The sequence below is a fragment of the Castor canadensis genome, chromosome 8, assembly GCF_047511655.1.
Source record: "Castor canadensis chromosome 8, mCasCan1.hap1v2, whole genome shotgun sequence".
Classification (NCBI taxonomy): domain Eukaryota; kingdom Metazoa; phylum Chordata; class Mammalia; order Rodentia; family Castoridae; genus Castor; species Castor canadensis.
This window is the reverse complement of record NC_133393.1, coordinates 112,247,456-112,266,796: the sequence shown is the minus strand read 5'-3', so window position 1 is coordinate 112,266,796 and position 19,341 is coordinate 112,247,456. Positions and strand designations below refer to the sequence as shown.

The following is a 19,341-nucleotide window of genomic DNA, read 5'->3' as shown; positions in this document are numbered from 1 at the left end:
AAATACAAAGCACAAACCATGTATACTGATACCCCAAAGAGTCTATGCCAGAGGTAATATTCTCTGTGATCTCCACAAGACTTTGGCAAAAAAGTGGTCCCAATTCTCTTTGAGAACTACAATTATTATTTTCTCATTTTATTCAGAGATCGTGGTTTCTCTCTACATACCCATTACAGAAAAAGAACTTCTATTTTTATTCTGTCTTCTGTCACTTTGGCATGTTATAGACCCAATCAAAGTTTGTCGAAGAAAAACAGTCTCCCTTTTGAAAATGAATAAAATGTTCATTTACTTTGGGTAAATTTCCTCTTTCAATCTGACCATCTGGATCTAAATTAAGGTACCCTACTTTGAACATGGGTGTGCTCACCATCTGTTTACCCAAAAACAGCAATTACTTCAGGTAAATGAACATTTTGCCTAATTCTAAGAAGGTTTATTCACCTATAAGAGATGGAAGCATAAATACACACCCCTTATCTGCCTGCTGCACACCTAGTTGAGAAAAAGTGAATATGTGCTCTGCTTGATGGAGATAATTTACTGTTTGTGTATAAACATCTCAAATTGTAAAGAATTTATTTATTTTCAGTATTCAGCAAGAGACAAGTTTGGTTTTTTTTCTTAGCCAAATGAGTAACCAAGAGTGGAGGATTGGTAAGAAGTTGGGGAATCCTGGGCTTTGATGAGGAGTGTGTCTTAGCACCAAGAAATGGTTTTTCCCTGCAGGATAGAACCAAGTGCCATCCCTCCTACACCTAGAAGGGAATAAAACCTTCCAGGAGGCAAACATATATAGGATACAGTAGAATTTAACTTTGCTACCCTCTCCAAAATTCCCTCTCTTTGATGTCTAAGAAGTAAGACAAAGATATTAATGAGCTATTCTTCCCTCACAGGTAAATAAAGTGAACTAAGTTGTAGTGTTGCTCTTTTAAGTATTTCAAGTTACTCAATTCAACTCCCGTTGGCAGATTAAATATTTGTTTTCATTACAGAAATTATTCTATAATTAAATTGGCAAAAATGATGATGAACTAAAGATCAAGATACTTAATCATTAATCAAATGAAAATTCAGTTTGCATCTGTCCTTTTAGTAAGATGGTTTTTAAATGCCAATTCACATTGCATTTTGACCAGTAAAAGTCCAATCCTGGCTGAATTCCTGATATTGGTCTGCTTTAAAAATGCTTCAAGTAGTCATAGTAACAACAACAAAAGATTAATATATGGAATGTTGACATAATTATGAAATGGTTTATTAGATTTCTGTTGCCTTATCAACTCCAGCAGAAACAGACAAGAAATTATCAGATTCACTCTGGTATAGAAGACGAGGAAAAGGAGGAACAAGGACTTTCTCTAAGAAGCTGTTTAGAAATAAAACCATCCTGGAAATCTCCACAACACTGAATTCTACATTTCTACTGGGATGCAGAGATTAGCCACACATGCATTAGGTTAAACTTCCAACCAAATTATTTACATCTTTGGGGAAAACTGAAGAAGTGAGTTTGAATACAAATATGCACTAGAGGTACAAGAAATCAGTTATGGGTCAAGCAGAAACATCTGGTCTTTTTAAGAGTCCTCTTAATTTGAAAGCACTGACCAAAACAAGCTCAGTTCTGCCAAATCCATTTTGGCATGACACAAAAAACAGGATTTCAAGGAGTCAGGGAGTATTTATTTCACCACAGCAAGATTCATCAGTAATGATATGCAACTCCCACTGTTGACATTTTAACATGAGAAGCTTGTTTCTCAACATAACATGCAAATTTGCCTTCTATGCCTTTCCCTCATATTTGATGTAAGTGTGGGTTTAAAAAATACTTTTAATCTAAATTCTTTAGAACATGTTGAAGGAAGTAATGGAAGAGAGTTTAAGTTATCCATGTCTGATCTTAGAAGTTAGAAAGTGAAGAATTTATACATTCACTTACAGGAGGTTTTAACTACTAAAGCAATGACCTTTATTTATATAAGGTTATTTCATACACTCTGTAAGTAATAAAACTTTTATGTATCACATTGAAATTTTCCCAACCTCTTACATAATGACTTCTTTCGGGAGTTTCCAAAAACAATGAGCTCAGAAAATTAAAGTTCAATTCCTAGCTCTCCAACAACAAGCCTGCTGACCTCAGGCACCCTGGGATGCTCTAAGCCCTAGTTTTCTGCTGTTGTGGGAATCACCTGAGGAAAGGAGAGGCTCTGTCTCATGACTTTCTAACTGCCAACAAGTCTGCGGCTGAAGATTTCATTTTTAAGTTCACTTTGTTTGTTCATCTGTCCTATAGCCATTTAATTAATTAAAGTTATTTTAAATGCAATGGGATACAGCAATGAGCAAGAATAACTCATTCATTCATTCAATAATATAATTGGGAGCTTACTACCACAAGAAGCTCATGAGAACTTGGCATTCGTGATGGACACTATATGCTGGCCATAGAGTTAAGTGTTTCTCAATGCATTCACCCATGGACATATGCAGCAATCCTGTAAGGACAGTGTTATTATCATCACCATCACCAAGTTAGAATTAAAAATATGGGGTCTAAATCCTGCTTTGTTGGCTCACTCTGTGATCTCGGGCAAGCTATTTGACTTTTCTGAGCCTCCATTTCCCCACCTGTAACATGGACAGCTCTGATAATTGCACTGGCCCCATAAGGATGTAGTAGAATTGAGTTCACAGTGGGCAATAAGTACTAGAGATAGTCATTCAGTCCTTGGCGGGAATTGATGACTTGGATTAAACACTTTGCTCAAACCTTCACCCCAGCTACAGAAACAGTGAACATTTGAACACAGCATCATCAGTTCCCAAGTCTGAGCTCTTAACAAGAGGTAAAAACCACCTCAAACTCCCAAAAAATAAAAAATAAAATACTGCCCAAATCTAAACCTCAGCAAAAGTACTCTCTAACAAGGCTTTTGAGACTGTTAGTTTTCCTTCCCTTCACCACTGTAGTCTTCTCCAAAGGCAAGAACTCCCCAACTGGTCATTCAGCAGAAAGTTTGCCATGCCTGCTAAGCTGACTTTAGTCACGGCTACTGTCACCCCCCTCCCTGCCCTCAGCCGCCCCACGGAACAGCTTTTTTCTGCTCTGTATCTCAACTTGCAGTTTGGGGAAACTTTATAAAGCCAAAGCCCATCCTCCGCTCTGCGCCTGAAGCAGGACTCCTAGTAGTCAGGGGAGGTGGGCATGTTGAGGGGATGAAACAGTGTCTGCCTTGCCCTGAAAGGACTGGGTTGAGCTGCTGCCCTGGTCTTTGTCGTTGTAATACCTTCCCTCCATGGTAACCTGGCAAGCTTTGAGTGTTATTCTGGCATCGCTCAGATTACCTGCTATGCTTCAGAAAAACCCGCATGTCCCACTGGCTACCTAACTTTGGCAGGGAAGGGGAAAGTCCCAACTAGAGGAGGGAGTGGCATTCATCTTTTGACACTGGTGAGTTTATGGGGTTGGCAGCAGTGGCAGATTTGGCATCTGGAGACCCCGAAGGTTCTGGGTGAGGGTCCTACCTCTCCTTCTCTTCCATCTCCCACCCCCGATTTACTGGATAGTGGAAGCCAGCCGGGTCCCTGAGGGTCTCCCCGCCACTCAGCCATACGAGCTGCCTGGCAGGGTGGGGCAGCGTGGGGCACCGCCTCCCCTCCGTACCTTCTCTCCCCGTGGAGCACGTAGGAGCTGCGGAAGAAGCCCAGAAGCTCGTTCTCTATCAAGGCGTTGTAGATAATCTTCAAATTGTAATTCCTCTGCGCGTCCAGGGTCCTGTTCAGCACCACAACTAAGACCTGGGTCTGCGGGTAGAGGAAAAAGCCCGCCACCGGGACTGCTCCCGCCGCCCGGTCCTCGGCCACTTGCACCTTCTCCACCGCCACCCGGGAGGCGTGCAGCACTACGTAGCGGGTGGCGTTCCGGCACGCGATCTCCACGTTGACCTCCCCGGAGAAGGTGAAGTTTTCCATAAAGGCGGTGAGCATCAAATTGTAGTGCAGCGGTTTGAGATGGCCAGATAGGCGCAGCTGCGTCCAGGGCTGCCACTGCTCCCGCTCCTCCTCCGACGGCGGCTGAGCAGATGGGATCCCTGGGGTGGCCACCCCACTTATGTCCGGCTGCGAGGAGTCTCCGCCCGCGTGGTGGTTGCGCCGGGCAGATCCCGGAAGGCTACCGTTACTACCGCGCTCAGGGAAGCCAGCGGGGCCACCGTCGGCGCCAGGCGCTGCGTTTGCCCCGCACTCGTCGAAGCGCAGGCTAAGCAGCACCGCAAGCATGGTGACCGCAAGTAGTGCCACGATGGACACGGCGAAGGCCAGCACGAGCCGCTTGTGCACCGCGATGTGGCGCTCGGTGGTGCGGGGTCGCACTCCCACCGAATCCGCCCACGGGTCCGAGAGCCCCCGGCCGCTTGCCCGGAGCGCGGCGTTGTCTTCCATGGTGGCCGCGTAGGGTGAGCTGCTCTTCTCGGCCCCCTCCTCCTCCTTCTTCTTCTTCCTCTTCTTTTTCTTCTTCTTCTTTTTCTTCTCCTCCTCTCGCTCCCCCCGTTCGCCGTCCAGGGCCATCACACTGCCTCCTCCTCTTCCCCCGCCCCCTCCGACACCCCCCGAGGGCGGGCCACCGGGGCCACCACCAGCGCTGTCATGAGAGAGCGCACGCGGGCCGAGGGCGCGACGCCGGCCAGCTGGGACCCTGGGGATGCTAGCCCGAGTTCCTTTAAGACAGGCTCTGGCCGCTGGCAACGGCAGCCTCAGCGCTCCCCATCAGCCCCGCCTCTCCCTGAACAACAGTGCCTGAGACGCGGGGCAGCGAGCTCTGGGACGCGCCCAACTTGGAAAGCTTCTAGCTCGCCGGGCGCGCGCTACTAGTCGGTTGAGCTCCCGGCTCCTGGGCACATGCTGCCCGCGCCCTGGTGCGCCTGCGGCTTCCGGCTCTCCTCCCCTGCGCTGCGCTCTCGCCTGGCTTTCCCCGGGAGCTGTCCAACCCGCCCTGGGCTGGGAGGACCCGGAGGACTGAGGAGAGGAAAGCGACCCTGTAGAGAGGGAAGTTAGCGCTTTTGATTGCTCCCTCCCTCTCCCCCCAACTCCGGCAGCGGCGTAAGTCCTCTGGGTGGGATGTGCTCCCAGCGGCAGCAGCACAGGAAGCGCCCCAGCCTTACACCCCGCAGCCAGAGAGGAGAGGATGGCCGAGAGTGATGGAGGGAAAGACTGGAGTGAAGCAGAGGGCCGCGGAGCTATGCAGGGGATCTGTCCTGGAGAAGCCTTCTCCTGCACCCTGGACACTTTAAGCAGCGGTGGTGGCAAAGGGCGTGAGGTTGTAGATCGGACAAGTAGCCTCCCTTGTTCCGATGTTGCTTTGCCCTCTGAAGATGACAAGTGAGGAAGAAGTGTCCGGCCGCGCTATCCACTTCAGGTAGATGAAGGTTCGCTCCATATCCCAGAGGGCAGAACCAAAGTGCGTGTGCGCGAGTGTGTGCATGTGTGTGTGCGCGCGCTCGCGCGTGTGTGTGTACACAGACTCCGGGTCTAGAATGCGAAAGCTACTCCAGCTGCATTCAGGGACTGAAACTCCCCGAGAAAAGCAAAGGAGAGAACGAGAGAGCGCGAGGAAGCAGGGAAGGCGGGAGGGAGGGGAGCGGTTGAGCAGAGGCAGGCACTGGGAGATTACAGAGCTTTTCTCTGCTCTGTCACACCAGACACCCACAGCCACAGAGGGGGTTGCTGAGCCGCCTGTAAGAAGTACATTGTAAATCTTCAGCGCAACAAGCCCCGCAGTCACCCCTCTCCCCGACTCCTTAGCCCCACTGCTGCTCCCCAGAGGGACCGCTGGAGCCTTTGGCTATGAATATGGAGAGCAAAGGAAGATCCCGCTGGGGATCTGCTGTGTCAGATTTCACATCAACCTCGCCAGAGGATTTGGAGGATTGTATGTAAATTGAAATAAATTCTCCAAAGCCTGCCTACATACATTATACTGTGTGATGTGTCCAGGTGTGCAGTACTAAAATAATGACTAGCATTAAAGCACAAGTAAAGACCAAAGACCGGAAGTAAAGAGCAAAAAAAGGAGATGAATTCTCCATAGGATAGTTTCTATTTTTAGATTGAGCAAATGATTTAAATACAATGCCTGCACCGCAACATTCAGGACTAGGAACTATTAGCGGCTGGGGGATAAAATATGGGGATGTGAGTCCGATGGCTTTAGACTCACTGCAACAGTGAGCAAATACTCCATGATTAGTCAGTTTTTCATGTCAGCTCACCAAAATTACTTTTTCTTTGCAACTTCCCAGTATTATCATGAAAATTGTTTAAACTTTGTTAGAACAATTATTTGTAGGAATGTTTGCTGACAGCAGGAATTATCAAAACAGGTTGACTAGCTTTGGACTCATGAGTTTATTGGAGTTTTGAATTACAGTGAAGAGTGTATATGAATACAGAATATGTGTGAAGAACTGTAATGAGAGCAATATTCAGAAAACAGCCACCACAAAGGTGTCAGCTAAAGATGTGGTCTCTAATTTTTACAAAACAAAGTGTAATTGGCTTCCAAGTCAATAAAAAATGAAGTGCATGATATACAGAAAATAAATTCCTTTTTTTTACATGTTTCTTTTGTGTCTGAACATTTTAATGGCATTTAAAAAATAGTGTCTGTCATTATTTTCCTTACAAAAAGAAATGTTCAATGCTATTGGATTTGGAGTACTGAAAAATAGCAATTAGAATATTTTTAGGCTGTAAAAGTGTGACCAAGAAGAAGAGACACAATACACATCAACTTTCGTCTGATACCACAGAAAACACAACTCTACTTGAAGAAGCTGTTTTCCCTTTATCCCTAGATGGGGTACTTGCCAAACACCAATACTTTCTAAATGTCCATTTGAATCATTCTTAAACCACGATGATGAAAATAAGTGCCAGGGTGCTTTTTTTAAGCATGTTGTATGTGGGCCGTTAGCAACAGACCAAGGGAAATGCCACATTCTGTTCAAGTTACTTTTTTTTGCTCTGTTTTTAAATGTCTATGCTCTTGCTGTCCATATGTATCATATGTATCTAACTATATGCCTTTTAGGAGTTAAGGAGTTGAGATTCTTTAGATTGTTTTCATAGAGTTGGGAAATACAGTGCAGGAAGCTAAAGGAGCTCTGTGACCCCCATGAGGTCACTAGACTTCTCTGACTTCAGAGCTCTAATCTGGTAAATCAGGATTACTGATCTGGTAATTCAAGACCATATATTCAGTGAATTTATTAGTAAAGACTTCTAGGACCACCCTCAAGAGTCTGAGAACCAGTGCCTTAAGTGAACAGGTTACACACTAGGGACTTTCAATACCTGTTTCTCTCTTAAAATTTTATTAGTCAAAAGACTCAAAGAAGGTTTTTCTCTGTTCTTCCTTGTATCTTATCAATGTGTTCATGTACTTCTGAGAATTACTATAAAGTAACTCTCAAATACTTTGGAATTAAAAAGTACACTTACCAATTAGTAAAAACTCTACTGACTGATTAAATTACTAAATGGATTGTTTTTGAGACCCAAATGAAGCAGACACAAGTTTATTAACATAGAGTGGACACAACTTATTAGCTCATTGATTTGCCTTAAATGTAACTTTACCCAATAAACTCAGTATCAAGGTCAAGTAAGTACATAATTCTTCTTCCCCTATCAGTGCTCCAGAGTAGTCCCAGTGAGTTTTTTCCTTTGTAGTTTCTGAAAGTATATAGTACCCTTTCCCTGAGAAGCAAGCACTTTGGTGAAATTAATTTTTAATATTATTTCTCTAGAGAATGTTCTTTCTCACTTAAATGAAAAAAAGGGAGAGGGTAAAATTTCAGATGGCACACGTAATAAAAATATTTTAAAAATTATTCAGTAAGATTTCATTTAAAAGTTGCTTCCAGTCACCGGATTAGAGAAAGGTCTGACTTTTCCAATGTTAGAACCATGCAATGCTCTGTACATGAAATAAGAATTCTCAAAGTGCCTCATACTTCTGTCAAAAAACATGTAGTTGATAGGAGAATTTTATGATTATTTTCTTTAACTAATAAATGTCATTAAAGTCATCTAATAGCCATATTTGATTTAGGGACTTACTTGCAAAAGTGTATACAATCCGAATGTTTAATATTCATAAGACCAAACAGAAGTTGATTTTAATTAAATTTGCACCTTGGTCCTGTAAATAATCAAAATGAACTACCTTCCACAAAAGTGCTAGCTTCAGAATCTTTACTCTTTGATTGTTCGTGCTTGAATTGCTTTTTTTTTTTTCTTTTCTCACTGGTTTGTATGTACAAGCACAACTTGAGTGTTCTTGTGTATTCAGTTCCTTCAAGTGGGATTAGTATTTCGCATCCAGAAATAGCTTGGTTCAGCAGAAAGAGCTAGATTCTGCTCTACTTTCGCTCCCTGACATTCCAACCCACTTACCTGATGGGTTTAATTTCTTGACATGTTACTATCAAAGAATTTGACGAGGTAACTCTTGGAGGTCTCTTCCAGCTCTCAAATTCTATATAAGAAATTCAGTAGTTACCCTCTTTATGCTTTCAAGGGATTTTTAATCTTCTCAATGAAAAGCAAACTCAATTAAAAACCAAGACTTTAAGGAGTTAAAGAGACTTTATAAAAATACATTCCACCAACAAAAAGCATAAGGACAAGTAAACAAATAAACCTTACTACGCAGGTGGTCCAAATAGGGCTGCTGTATTTTATGACAGGAATATGTTCCCAAAGACTTCACACAATTGAAGACCAATGCTGACAATAGATGACGGAAATCTCTACCAGCTAACATGGTGCCTGCATATGGCAATACCAAAACAAAAATCTTAAATTGGAAATAGTGATAATTTGAAATTTTCAATTTGGGGAAAATCATATTATTGCAAACTTTATTAATATATTTTATTATTGCAAGATTTCCAAATTTCATAACACCTTCCCCCTTGTCCTATATCTATCAACATTGTTCAAAAGTCACATTCAAGAGCAACCTTTTCTATAAAATACTCCTTAAGATCTTAAGTATGGAAAAATAATTGTTTAAAATTAAGTAATGATATCTAATAATTAAGATAGTGATACTTCATGAAATCTGTAATTTGCTAACTGAAATTAATGCCTCAATTTAAATGGCAGTTGTCTGGCTTTTTATTTTAAAGATTATTCTGAGTAGGAATCATATCTAAAATTGATTATCTTTTTATATCACATGAAAATCTATGAAGTTGTTTTTTTAATACCTAACCTATTAATATATTACTACACATATTAGTACTTAGAAAATCTTATAATTCTGCCCACAGGAAGACAAGTCTCACATAAAAAGAGCTTCTGTAGATGGCAAATATAAGAAAAAGTATGACCAAATAATCCGTGATACAATTCCCAATTCTAGCATTAATGTTATATCTACAGAAGTGAGTATGAGGATTTCTAGAATGTTGTATTTTTCTTTGGGGGTCTCTAATGCTAGGTTTAAACTCTTCAGTGTTCACTCTGGGCTCTTTGGTTTATGATCTCTATAAGAAAGCTCCATAAAATACCGAGTATGTATCATGGAAATGTTTCTAGTTCATCCATGAAAGCTGCAAATATTAAACATACTAAAGTCTACAGATAGAATAAAAATTAGGTACACCACCCTGAACACACCTGATCTTATCAGAATAAAAACTGATTAACTTTCCGAAGATGTTTCTATTGAGCTAGTCAATTTATGTAGTAGCTCAGGAGATGAAAATGGTAAATAAACATATCTAGTTGTTACCATGAATTTAAATTGTTCAAATCCATGGTTTTAGATAAATATGGCAGGAAGGATAATGATGATGATAATATTTTTACTTTATTTTTTGTGGTACTAGGCAGCTGCTCTACCACTTAAACCACACCCTCAACCCCTTAGCTAAGATTTTTCAAGGGCTTAATTTGTAGCAAGTATTTGATCATGTGTGTTATGCTATCTTATTTAATCATGAATATAACTACCATGAGATCAATGCTGTTATTTTTCACATTTGATAAGGATACTGAGGCTCAGAGAGATTAAACATCTTGGCCACAGTTACTAGTAGATGACAGCGTTGGAATTTTTAAAAAGGCATATTACTCCATCACCATACTGTAAAACATTATGTCATACTATTTCCTGAAAGGTAAACCACATGTAATCTACCCAGTTGTGTAACTGATATTTCCTGTATGAATTATTAGGTCAATGCCACACATAAGAGTATATTAATGCTGACCAAACAACCCTGGTCTTTACCTGCATTGGAGCCAATAGTGCTTAGCCAATAGTCTATGCTATGTGAGGGTTTGCTAAAATAAATAAATAAATAATAGAGTGTGAACCGAAGAAGGGTAATAATTTTGTAAAATATAGAAAGAAATGGCAGTGTCATTCATCCTAGATTAATCACTACACAGTTGAAAGAGTTAACTACAGTCTTTTTTCATATTATAGAACAAGCATTTTGCATCTTAGGAATCATAATTCTTGAAAGCATCACAAATATATACCTTTAGCCCAGGCTTATTTGCATTTCAAAACTCACATGACTTAACATGGTGCCTTACTTCCTTCAAACATTAAAAGTATCTGCTTTGAAACCAGACTTCCATAGATATTAATGCAAATTCATATAAAGACATAGAATATGTTTTTATTTCTTCACATGTATCTTTTCAGGGCTTTGCACTTATAAGACCTGTGCTCTACCACTTGAGCTACACTTCCAGCTCCCTCATCCCCCAGGTATCTTCTAATCCACAATCCTATTAAATCCTATTTCCTGTTGTCTCATTTAATAAAACATGCTATTTCTCCTTTAAATCTTCCCTTACTACAGATACACAGTTAATATATAAATGTTTATTACCATTGCTCTTTAAGCAAGGTAATTACAGTATTTTTTATTTCAGTAGCAATTTACAATCATTGTAAATGGGTTAATAAAGAGACATTAAAAGTATGAACTTTTTCTCCTTTAAATTATGTTTCACTAATTGTTGTAGTCATATACCTGTATGTGAGCTTTTGAAAGCCAAGTTTGAACTACAGTGTTTTCTTATTTTGAATAGTATAACATATAGCACACTCTACAATACACAGGTTTGCTGAGTCAGTATTCTGCCAAAAGATAATAATTTCCAAATGAGAAACATATCTTATGTTAGAAAATATTTAACAAGATATATGTGCATATCTATTTATATATACATAATAAACTAATAATAAAACTTTAAATCACATTGTTTTTAAATCTCACTTAATTCCTTCTTTGAATCTAAGGAAAAGGAATGTCTGTGCATATATAATGCATCTTCTTAGTCATGAACTGAAAAACACTATCTTTCTCTCGTCCATCTTTTTCCCTTGCTTATATTCGGAGATATTTACTACATATTGACAAAGATATTGTGCCCCATGACACATAACTAAGGATCCCCAACATCATACCATTCTTTTTTTTCTCTGCACAGACTTCTCTGAGAGCACATCCTTTTTCATGCAGGGTCAGAAGTGCTCTCCCAGCGCCATCAAAGTAAGGGGAAATATGTGTTCAGGAGTCCAGCAATTACACTTGAAATTCAAGCAATTAGACTTTGATTAAACATCTTTGCTTGGTCATTTAAAATTTACTTATATATTATGATGGTAAATATTAAAAGTTTAAATATAATAACTATTCCATAAATACTATAAACAAATATGTTGGGTCCTTTTATACATTTATATCAAGAATAGTACATAGTAGGCATTACACAAAACATAGAAGAGAAACAGTCATAATTTAGTCATGACAATGGTCATGGCGTCTGCATCTGAGAAAAAGAAAGAAAAAATTCCCTACAATAAAACTACACAAAAAAAAAATCAATCAAATTACATTTGAAAATAACCAGCTGCTTGATTGAGTGAAATTTTCTGCTCTGCAACAGTTTGTGGGAAAAGAGCCATGAACCCGAAGACAACAATTTGGAGCTATTAGCATATTAAAATTTGGATGATCATTTCAGGAAATAGGTTTAATTCTTATGAAGAATAGATTTAGAAACTCGCCTGTGATCTTCACTTTTGTCACTTTTCTCTTTAGTGCCATCTTGTGGGTTAGCCAGTAACAAAAAAAAGAAAAAAAAAAAAGAAAACATAGGGTTTTGAATTTGGGTTTTTGCTTTGCTTTCTCTGCTGTATTAAAGCTAGTATTAGAAAGGAGTGTGCTAGAACTAAGAGGTGAGACAATTTCTGTTTTCCAAGAGAAACAACCACTTCACCAGAAGACATTTGCCATAATTCCGCAATTGACCATTCAGGACACCAGAACAATTTCTCAAAGACTGGAAATACTGGAGTCTACACAAAAATCAATATTCATTTACAGAATAATCACCAAACTTATCTTGGATAACAAGTGGCAAGCTCTGACTTATGATTTTTTCATAAGAAAAATGTTTTCTTAGCTCAGCATCATCATTTCTACAACAGAGCCCCATGAAAATTGATTCTAGGTGATTTGAAATGCTGCTTATTCCCAGTTTAGGAAAAGCTCCATATCTGATTTAATCTGTATGCACCTTACTTCTAACATAAAATTGAATCTTCATTGAGTTACCTTAGTTTGTTTTCAAAGTATGTTACATCTACAAGGGGATGTGAAAAAAGTCAGTGCAGTGTGGTGAAATGCCTTTTTAAATTGAGAAACACAGGCAATATGTTATATGTGCCTTAACATTCTCTATGTATTAGACTTGTGATAATAATTTCTCATTTGGCCAAACAAAAAGGAATGGTTTCACCTGAAAATGTTGCTTTTATTGCTAGGTTTTTGGTTTTTTTTTTTTTTTTGAGTTGTGGTGCAGAAGTAAATTTTGAAATTGCATTTGTAGACTCATTTCAGAACAAGTGGAAATCACATGCAATCTGGTCACTTTGAGTGGGCAAGTTTTGTATCTGAACTATTGCCCCATTAAGAGTTGAAGGTTGTACCATGTGTATTCAAAAAGTAATTTTCCCTGAATGTGCAATAAGTCCTAAGATTTGACCTATAACCTGAATGTCATAAACTATACGTTATCTATGCTGGAAGCACATGAAAAACAATAAAAACCGTTAAGTATTTTTATAAACTTGCTAAAATCCGATTATAGAACAAGGGCAGTCAAGTACTACCAGTAATACTGAAAAACCTTAGAATTTAAGGGTTTTTTGACTTGCATGAGTCTTGTGAGTCTCTGAAAGTAATGCATTGCGTTTTCCAAATCAGGAAATGCATTCTAATTGTTAATTTTCTCATCCTTTGATATTGAATCTCTTCTTGACATTCTGACACAGATTCTGTTTCCCACAGATTTGGTTCAAGAGCAAATTAAAAGATGCCTTAGAATGGCAACATTTAAATCTATAGCAATCTATTTAAACTTTGCATGGCCATCACTGAACAAGTCTTTATTCTTAGAGTTTAATGTAAAATAAATAAATACATTAGTGAAAGGATGCTTTCTTGCCTGAGGACTATAAAAATGTTTTGACCATTAGCCCTCTTGTGCTTCAATTTTAGCCTTAATAAATATTTTCTTCCAGTTCAAGCCAAATAAACTTCTGCATAACAGCCTCCAGAAAACCCCTTGGTTATGTGTGCAGTGTGGAAGGTACAGAGACTTCACTGAATATGAATAAATGACACCTCCATTCACTGCAGCTGAACTTCAGTGATGAATTTTATCCTCTTCTTGTTTTTATTATATTCTTATTCAATATAAGAGTTTTTGTTTGTTTGTTTGTTTTTCAAGAAACAAAACACACTTTATCTTCATTCTGTTTCTGATTCCAAATTAGGCAGTTCCTAATTAATTGGGTTGCATTACATACCAATAGCCTTTTTTCTTTAATGTCAAAAGATTTATATGATTTTTTTTCAGTTCCTCTTAAAATGAACAGGCACAAAATATTTTCTTGACATTTCTGGGAATTTCATTTTCAGTTTCAAAGGACTATTTATTCCTCTCATCCCACAATGTGGGAAAGTAATAATTACTGATTTATTTTAGAAGCACTAACATTCAACTAGGTAAACTTTGTAAGTGATGGCTATTAATGTTCTCTTTTGTCTTGTAAACAGGAAATCAAAGCTGTTTAAGGTAAAGGATGTGTTTTAAATTAGTGTTAACATTAATGTTTACAAACACTTTCTGTAATAACTATGTCTTCTTTGGATATGTCTCTTTATTTAATTGCATCCTATCTATAAAGGTATAGATACAAATAGATGAGAGTAGGAGGTATATGAGTTTCCATGTGGTCTGAATAAGTGTTTTACTAGTCACTATAGCAACCTGCTGTATAATAAAATGCACAAATAGTTCCTTGTGCCACTCCATTTCCAGTGACTGCTAAAATGGTCAAATTAAACTGCAGATATGATAATCATCCAAATATATAATGCTAATACTTCAATTACAGGATCATTTCTTTATTTCTATGAGCTTTACTTATAGTAACTCTCTGTTTAATATACAAAGCTCTATAGCTGTTCTCTTTAAATTTTAGAGCAAGAGCTATACCTTCCAAGATGAGCAAATAATCAAGTCTTAGCAACATTATAAAATATAATCCATATTAGGAACTGAATAGAATGAACCCTCTGATTGCCTAAGGCTCGAAATGTTAATGCTGCCGAAACACCTTGTCTGTATTAGCTGGTTGAATGAAATTATATTAAAATGAGAACAAATTGTGGTCTGGACCTCAGTCTCACTTCATCGGTCTTTTCCTGCTGCTGCTTGCCTGCGAGGGGAGCTTCTGCTCTTCTGATCCTCACCTCCTGTCTGTACCCATGCTTCCAAAAAGGATCAAGCTTGAGTGTCCCAGAGTGAGCTACTTCATTAAATTTCTGCTGAAGTGTGATACTCACTAATTTTTTTTCTCTAAACTAAAGAGACACGGAGCCAGGTCTACATGAAATTAATTTTTTAATTAATTCAAGCAATAACATCATGAAAAAGCACTTTGAATTTTTCAATTCCCAAGCAGTTGATTCTTTAAAAAAGAGAGAGAAAGAGAGAGAGAAACATAATATATTTCCACATCTTACTTATTAGTCTAGAGGTCTTGACCAAAGAATTATTTAGAAAGGTAACATACAGATCATCACAATGACTTTCCTGCTTTTCTAACAGCTTTTTGCCTATAAACTTGATAGATCTGAGACCACGTCACCAACAAAAGAGGTTCCACTCATGACTGTAACAGAACAAATTAGTAATCAGTAAATTATCTAAATATAAAGGGAAAAGAGCCAAATCACTCATTTTTAAAAGCCAAAATTCTAAGGAAGTAAATGTTAGACATCATTGCTTATTTAATCACTTAAGTATAATCTCTAATTTCTCCAGAAAATAGGTTTCTACCAGCCAGGCAGTCTCTTACAGAGAAGTTTGTTAGGAAATAACCACCTGATTTTGTGAAGTCTAGACAACCTCCATGAAACTGAATAGACTTCATTTACCTAAACTCCAAAGTTTAAATGGAGTTTAAACTTTTGCACTAAATGAAATAACAAGTTAGCAGCATTTTAAATGAAATTAATTTCCATACCATTTGGGGTCCAGTTCAGTATCATAAATATTTAGAAAAATGCGGCCAGCAGGCACTTTGACTTTTTTTTTTTTTTCAGAAAATCAGCAACTACTTTCTTGATGCTTAGTTAATAGCCCAAGAAGAGGAAGGTAAAAATGGGGGGTGAGGAAATACCCTAGATAGAGACTAAATTCTTACCTAAATCTTTCTTTAATTGTGCCTTTCAAATACATAAGACACTGTGTGGAAGGAGTTTTAAAAGTAACATTTAGAAATTGCTTTTCAACTCTATAAATTAGCATAACATAGGGAAAGTAATTTAGCAATAGTTATGAAAATTTGCAAATCTAAAAACTATAGCAAGAATTTTGAGACACCCTATATTATGACTGCTGGCATGACTCTTTCCTACTAAAATGAAAGCTTCTTCAGGGCAAGAAACATGTACATTCATTTATGTATCCACAAAGCAAGCAGTCTCTGGAATATAAATTAACCCTCAGTGTACATGGGCTTTTCATGGGCTTTTCATGGGCAGGTTTGACCATTGTGGGTAAAAAAAAAAAAATTCAAAAACAAAAGGTGTCTTTACTGAACATATACAGACTTTTTATCTTGTCATTATTTTACTTGAAATATAGTATAGCCACTCTAGCTAGGGTTTACATTGTATTAAGTGTTGTATGCAATCTAAAGATGATTTAAAACATACAGAAGGATGTTCATAGGTTATATGAAAATACAAGCCACTTTATATAAGAGACTCTTACCATCCTTGGGTTGGAGTTTTCACAGGGGAGACCAGGATGAGTACCAAGCTCTCACTGATACCTAGGAATGGTTGTACTGAGTGCTTCACAAGTCTATGTTGAATAAATGAATGCTCCATCCAGTATTTTATCGTCAGCTTCTTGACCATTATTACTCCCTTCTCCAGTTGAAGGATTCTATGTGCCCCCCATGCTCAGCACTCTTTGGGCCTGCATGCCCACTAAAGGAGCTCTTTTAGCTTGGCCTCCATTAATTGTCCCAGTGGGTGCCTTAGAGTTGGTCTATAGCCAAACTCTACCTTTCCCTAGCTCTTGCTTAGAAACTTGGTACCTTAGTATTAACTGAAAGTATTTTCCTCTACATTTTAAAGGGGATGAACTAACAAACAAAACCTGTATAATTTTCCCTGAATAAGCCAATAATAAGTAAGTTGTAGAATCAGTATCTCATTCTCTCAGTTTCAATTTTTGAAATCAAAGTAATACGTCCTCCTAGGAGGAGAGTTTGATTAAATGTTGAGACAATTTAGGCCATCCATTTCAGTCATACTTTAAAAAATACTGGGTTCTGAATTCAGCAGAGAAGGTAAGGTCAAATTTACCCTAAAAAAAATTTCAAATTTACCCACAAATGGTAGTAGATCATGTACTTTTGTATTCTTTCTCTAAAGCAACATGTATATAGCAATGTAGGTATACCTATGTATTATATATATATATATATATATATATATATATATATATATATATATATATATATATATATATATATATATAAAATATTTTCAATATTTTTAAGCTGAATTTGAGTAAATAAAACTCTCGTGCTGTGACTTCACTGTTTTAATAACACTGTTACCAGTTGACAGCTATACTTATATAATGTATAAATACTCAGTCATTGCTTAAAGTTCAGTTAAAAATAATGGTAATGCCTGCCTTCCTTCCTTTCTAGGAAAAAAAAAAGAAGTCCAGACTGAGTGCAGTGGCTCACACTATAATCCTAGCTACTCAGGAAGCAGAGAGAGATCAGGAGGATCGAAGTTCAAAGCCAGCCCAGGCAAACAGTTCATGAGACCCTATCTCAAAAACTCCCATCACAAAAAAAAGAGCTGGTGGAGTGGCTTAAGGTAGAACCTTGAGTTCAAACCCCAGTACCTCAAAAAAAAAAAAAAAAAGCCAAACGAGTTAGGGCCATAGAAGGAGAGCTTCTGAGCAGCTCAGATTCCCAGACCCAGCAAGATCAGGTGATTGGCTACATGAAGGGAGTCCAATATCTTAGTGCTGGAAAGGGTACAAACATGGAAAGGGAAGGCTTCAGATGAATTAGCGTTGGATTGGAATTGGAAGAATGGATGTAGACAGATACATATATACATATATGTATGATGTATATATGTGATGTATGTGTATACATATATATACATATATATACACACAAATAACCCCACACATACTTATTATGGTTCAATTCATGATTTTCCAACTTTATAATGGTAAAAACGCAGTACACATTTCAGTAGAAATTATTCTTCAAACTTTGATGTTTTTCCAGACTACTGAAACATGGTACATGCTCTCTAGTGATACTGGACAGCAACCAGTGAGCCACAGTTCCCAGTCAGCCACACAATTACAAGGGTAAACCAATGTGCTACAGAGCAGGGTGTTGCTAAAGTATGTTGTTTGGTAGGTTAACTATGTTTTCAGCTTATTTTCAGCTTCCAGTGACTTTGTCAAGTGGTAATCCCATTTCAAATCTAGGAGCATCTACATATGTATGCTAGTGTATGTATGTATGACATGTAAATAAACATACATTTAAGTGTGTGTGTTTGTATGTACATGAAAAGGTTCTGGGAGAAGTAATGCTTAAGTAACAATGAATAAACTTAGTGCCTAAGTCTTGGTTTCTAAATACACTTCTCCATTATAAGAAGCCTGAAATCATCACAGATTCTAAGAGTGAGGGGGGAAGAATAAAGGGGCAAAGAACAAAATGAACTTTGAACATTTTTGTGTACTCAAAAGTAAGAAAGTTTTCAAAAGAATAATGGGAATGTGACCAAAAGACACAGGAGGTACCTTGCAGGACACAGTTTGGTACCACTGACCAAACTAGAAGCAATTTGAGCATCAACTAAGTGATAAGAATAATAGATTATAACCCACCAAATAAAATAAGAACCCATTAATCTACACTGATATAATAAATGAATAGGTGAATGGAAAAAAGAGAAAACTTTTCTTAAACTCTGCTCTGTGGCATATTGGTTTACCCTTGTAATTGTGTGGCTGACTGGGAACTATTGCTCACTGGTTGCTGTCCAGTATCACTGGAGAGCATTGTACCACGTATCAGTAGTCTGGAAAAAAAATCAAAATTTGAAAAATAATTTCTTCTGAAATGCGTACTGCTTTTTTACCATTGTAAAATTGGAAAATCATAAATTGAACCATAAATACCAATAAATACAGAAGGAATTCAATTAAGACATCAGTGATTTCCAACATTATTGAGTCAATGTAAGATGAAGAACAGGATTTCACATAATTTCAATTTATCATTCTAAAAATTTTTATTAATTACTAAATAAGAAAAGTTAACTTTATAGTGGAGAAACCTAGCAGACACCATTTGGATATCTAGATCAAGTGATCAAAGTTAACACTGCTAGTCAAGAAAGGGACCAATCAGTATCACGTGTCATCTCATGGAATGTGATGACGAGAACACATCACTTGTCTAATTTCTATCCAAATTTTTATAACCTGGTTATTATAAGAGAAACAACATAAATTTAAAGAATTTCTAGGAAATAAGTAGCCTTCAAGAATGTAAAGATCATGCAGTCAAGTAGAGGTTGAAGACGTTTTCCAGAGAACAATAGGAAGCCATAACAATTGAGCACAATGTGTGATACAGAATTGGCCTTTTTCCCCCAA

At 38.0% G+C, this 19,341-nt stretch overlaps 1 protein-coding gene across 1 annotated transcript in view; it reads right to left on the bottom strand.

The window, feature by feature from the left end:
- Positions 1–4,581, bottom strand: part of Trhde (thyrotropin releasing hormone degrading enzyme) — a 379,293-nt gene extending 374,712 nt beyond the window's left edge. The window contains exon 1 of the mRNA XM_020184854.2: positions 3,680–4,581. Coding sequence (XP_020040443.2) covers positions 3,680–4,581 — 902 coding nt within the window. The remainder of the gene's footprint in view (positions 1–3,679) is intronic.
- Positions 4,582–19,341: the final 14,760 nt, after the last annotated feature.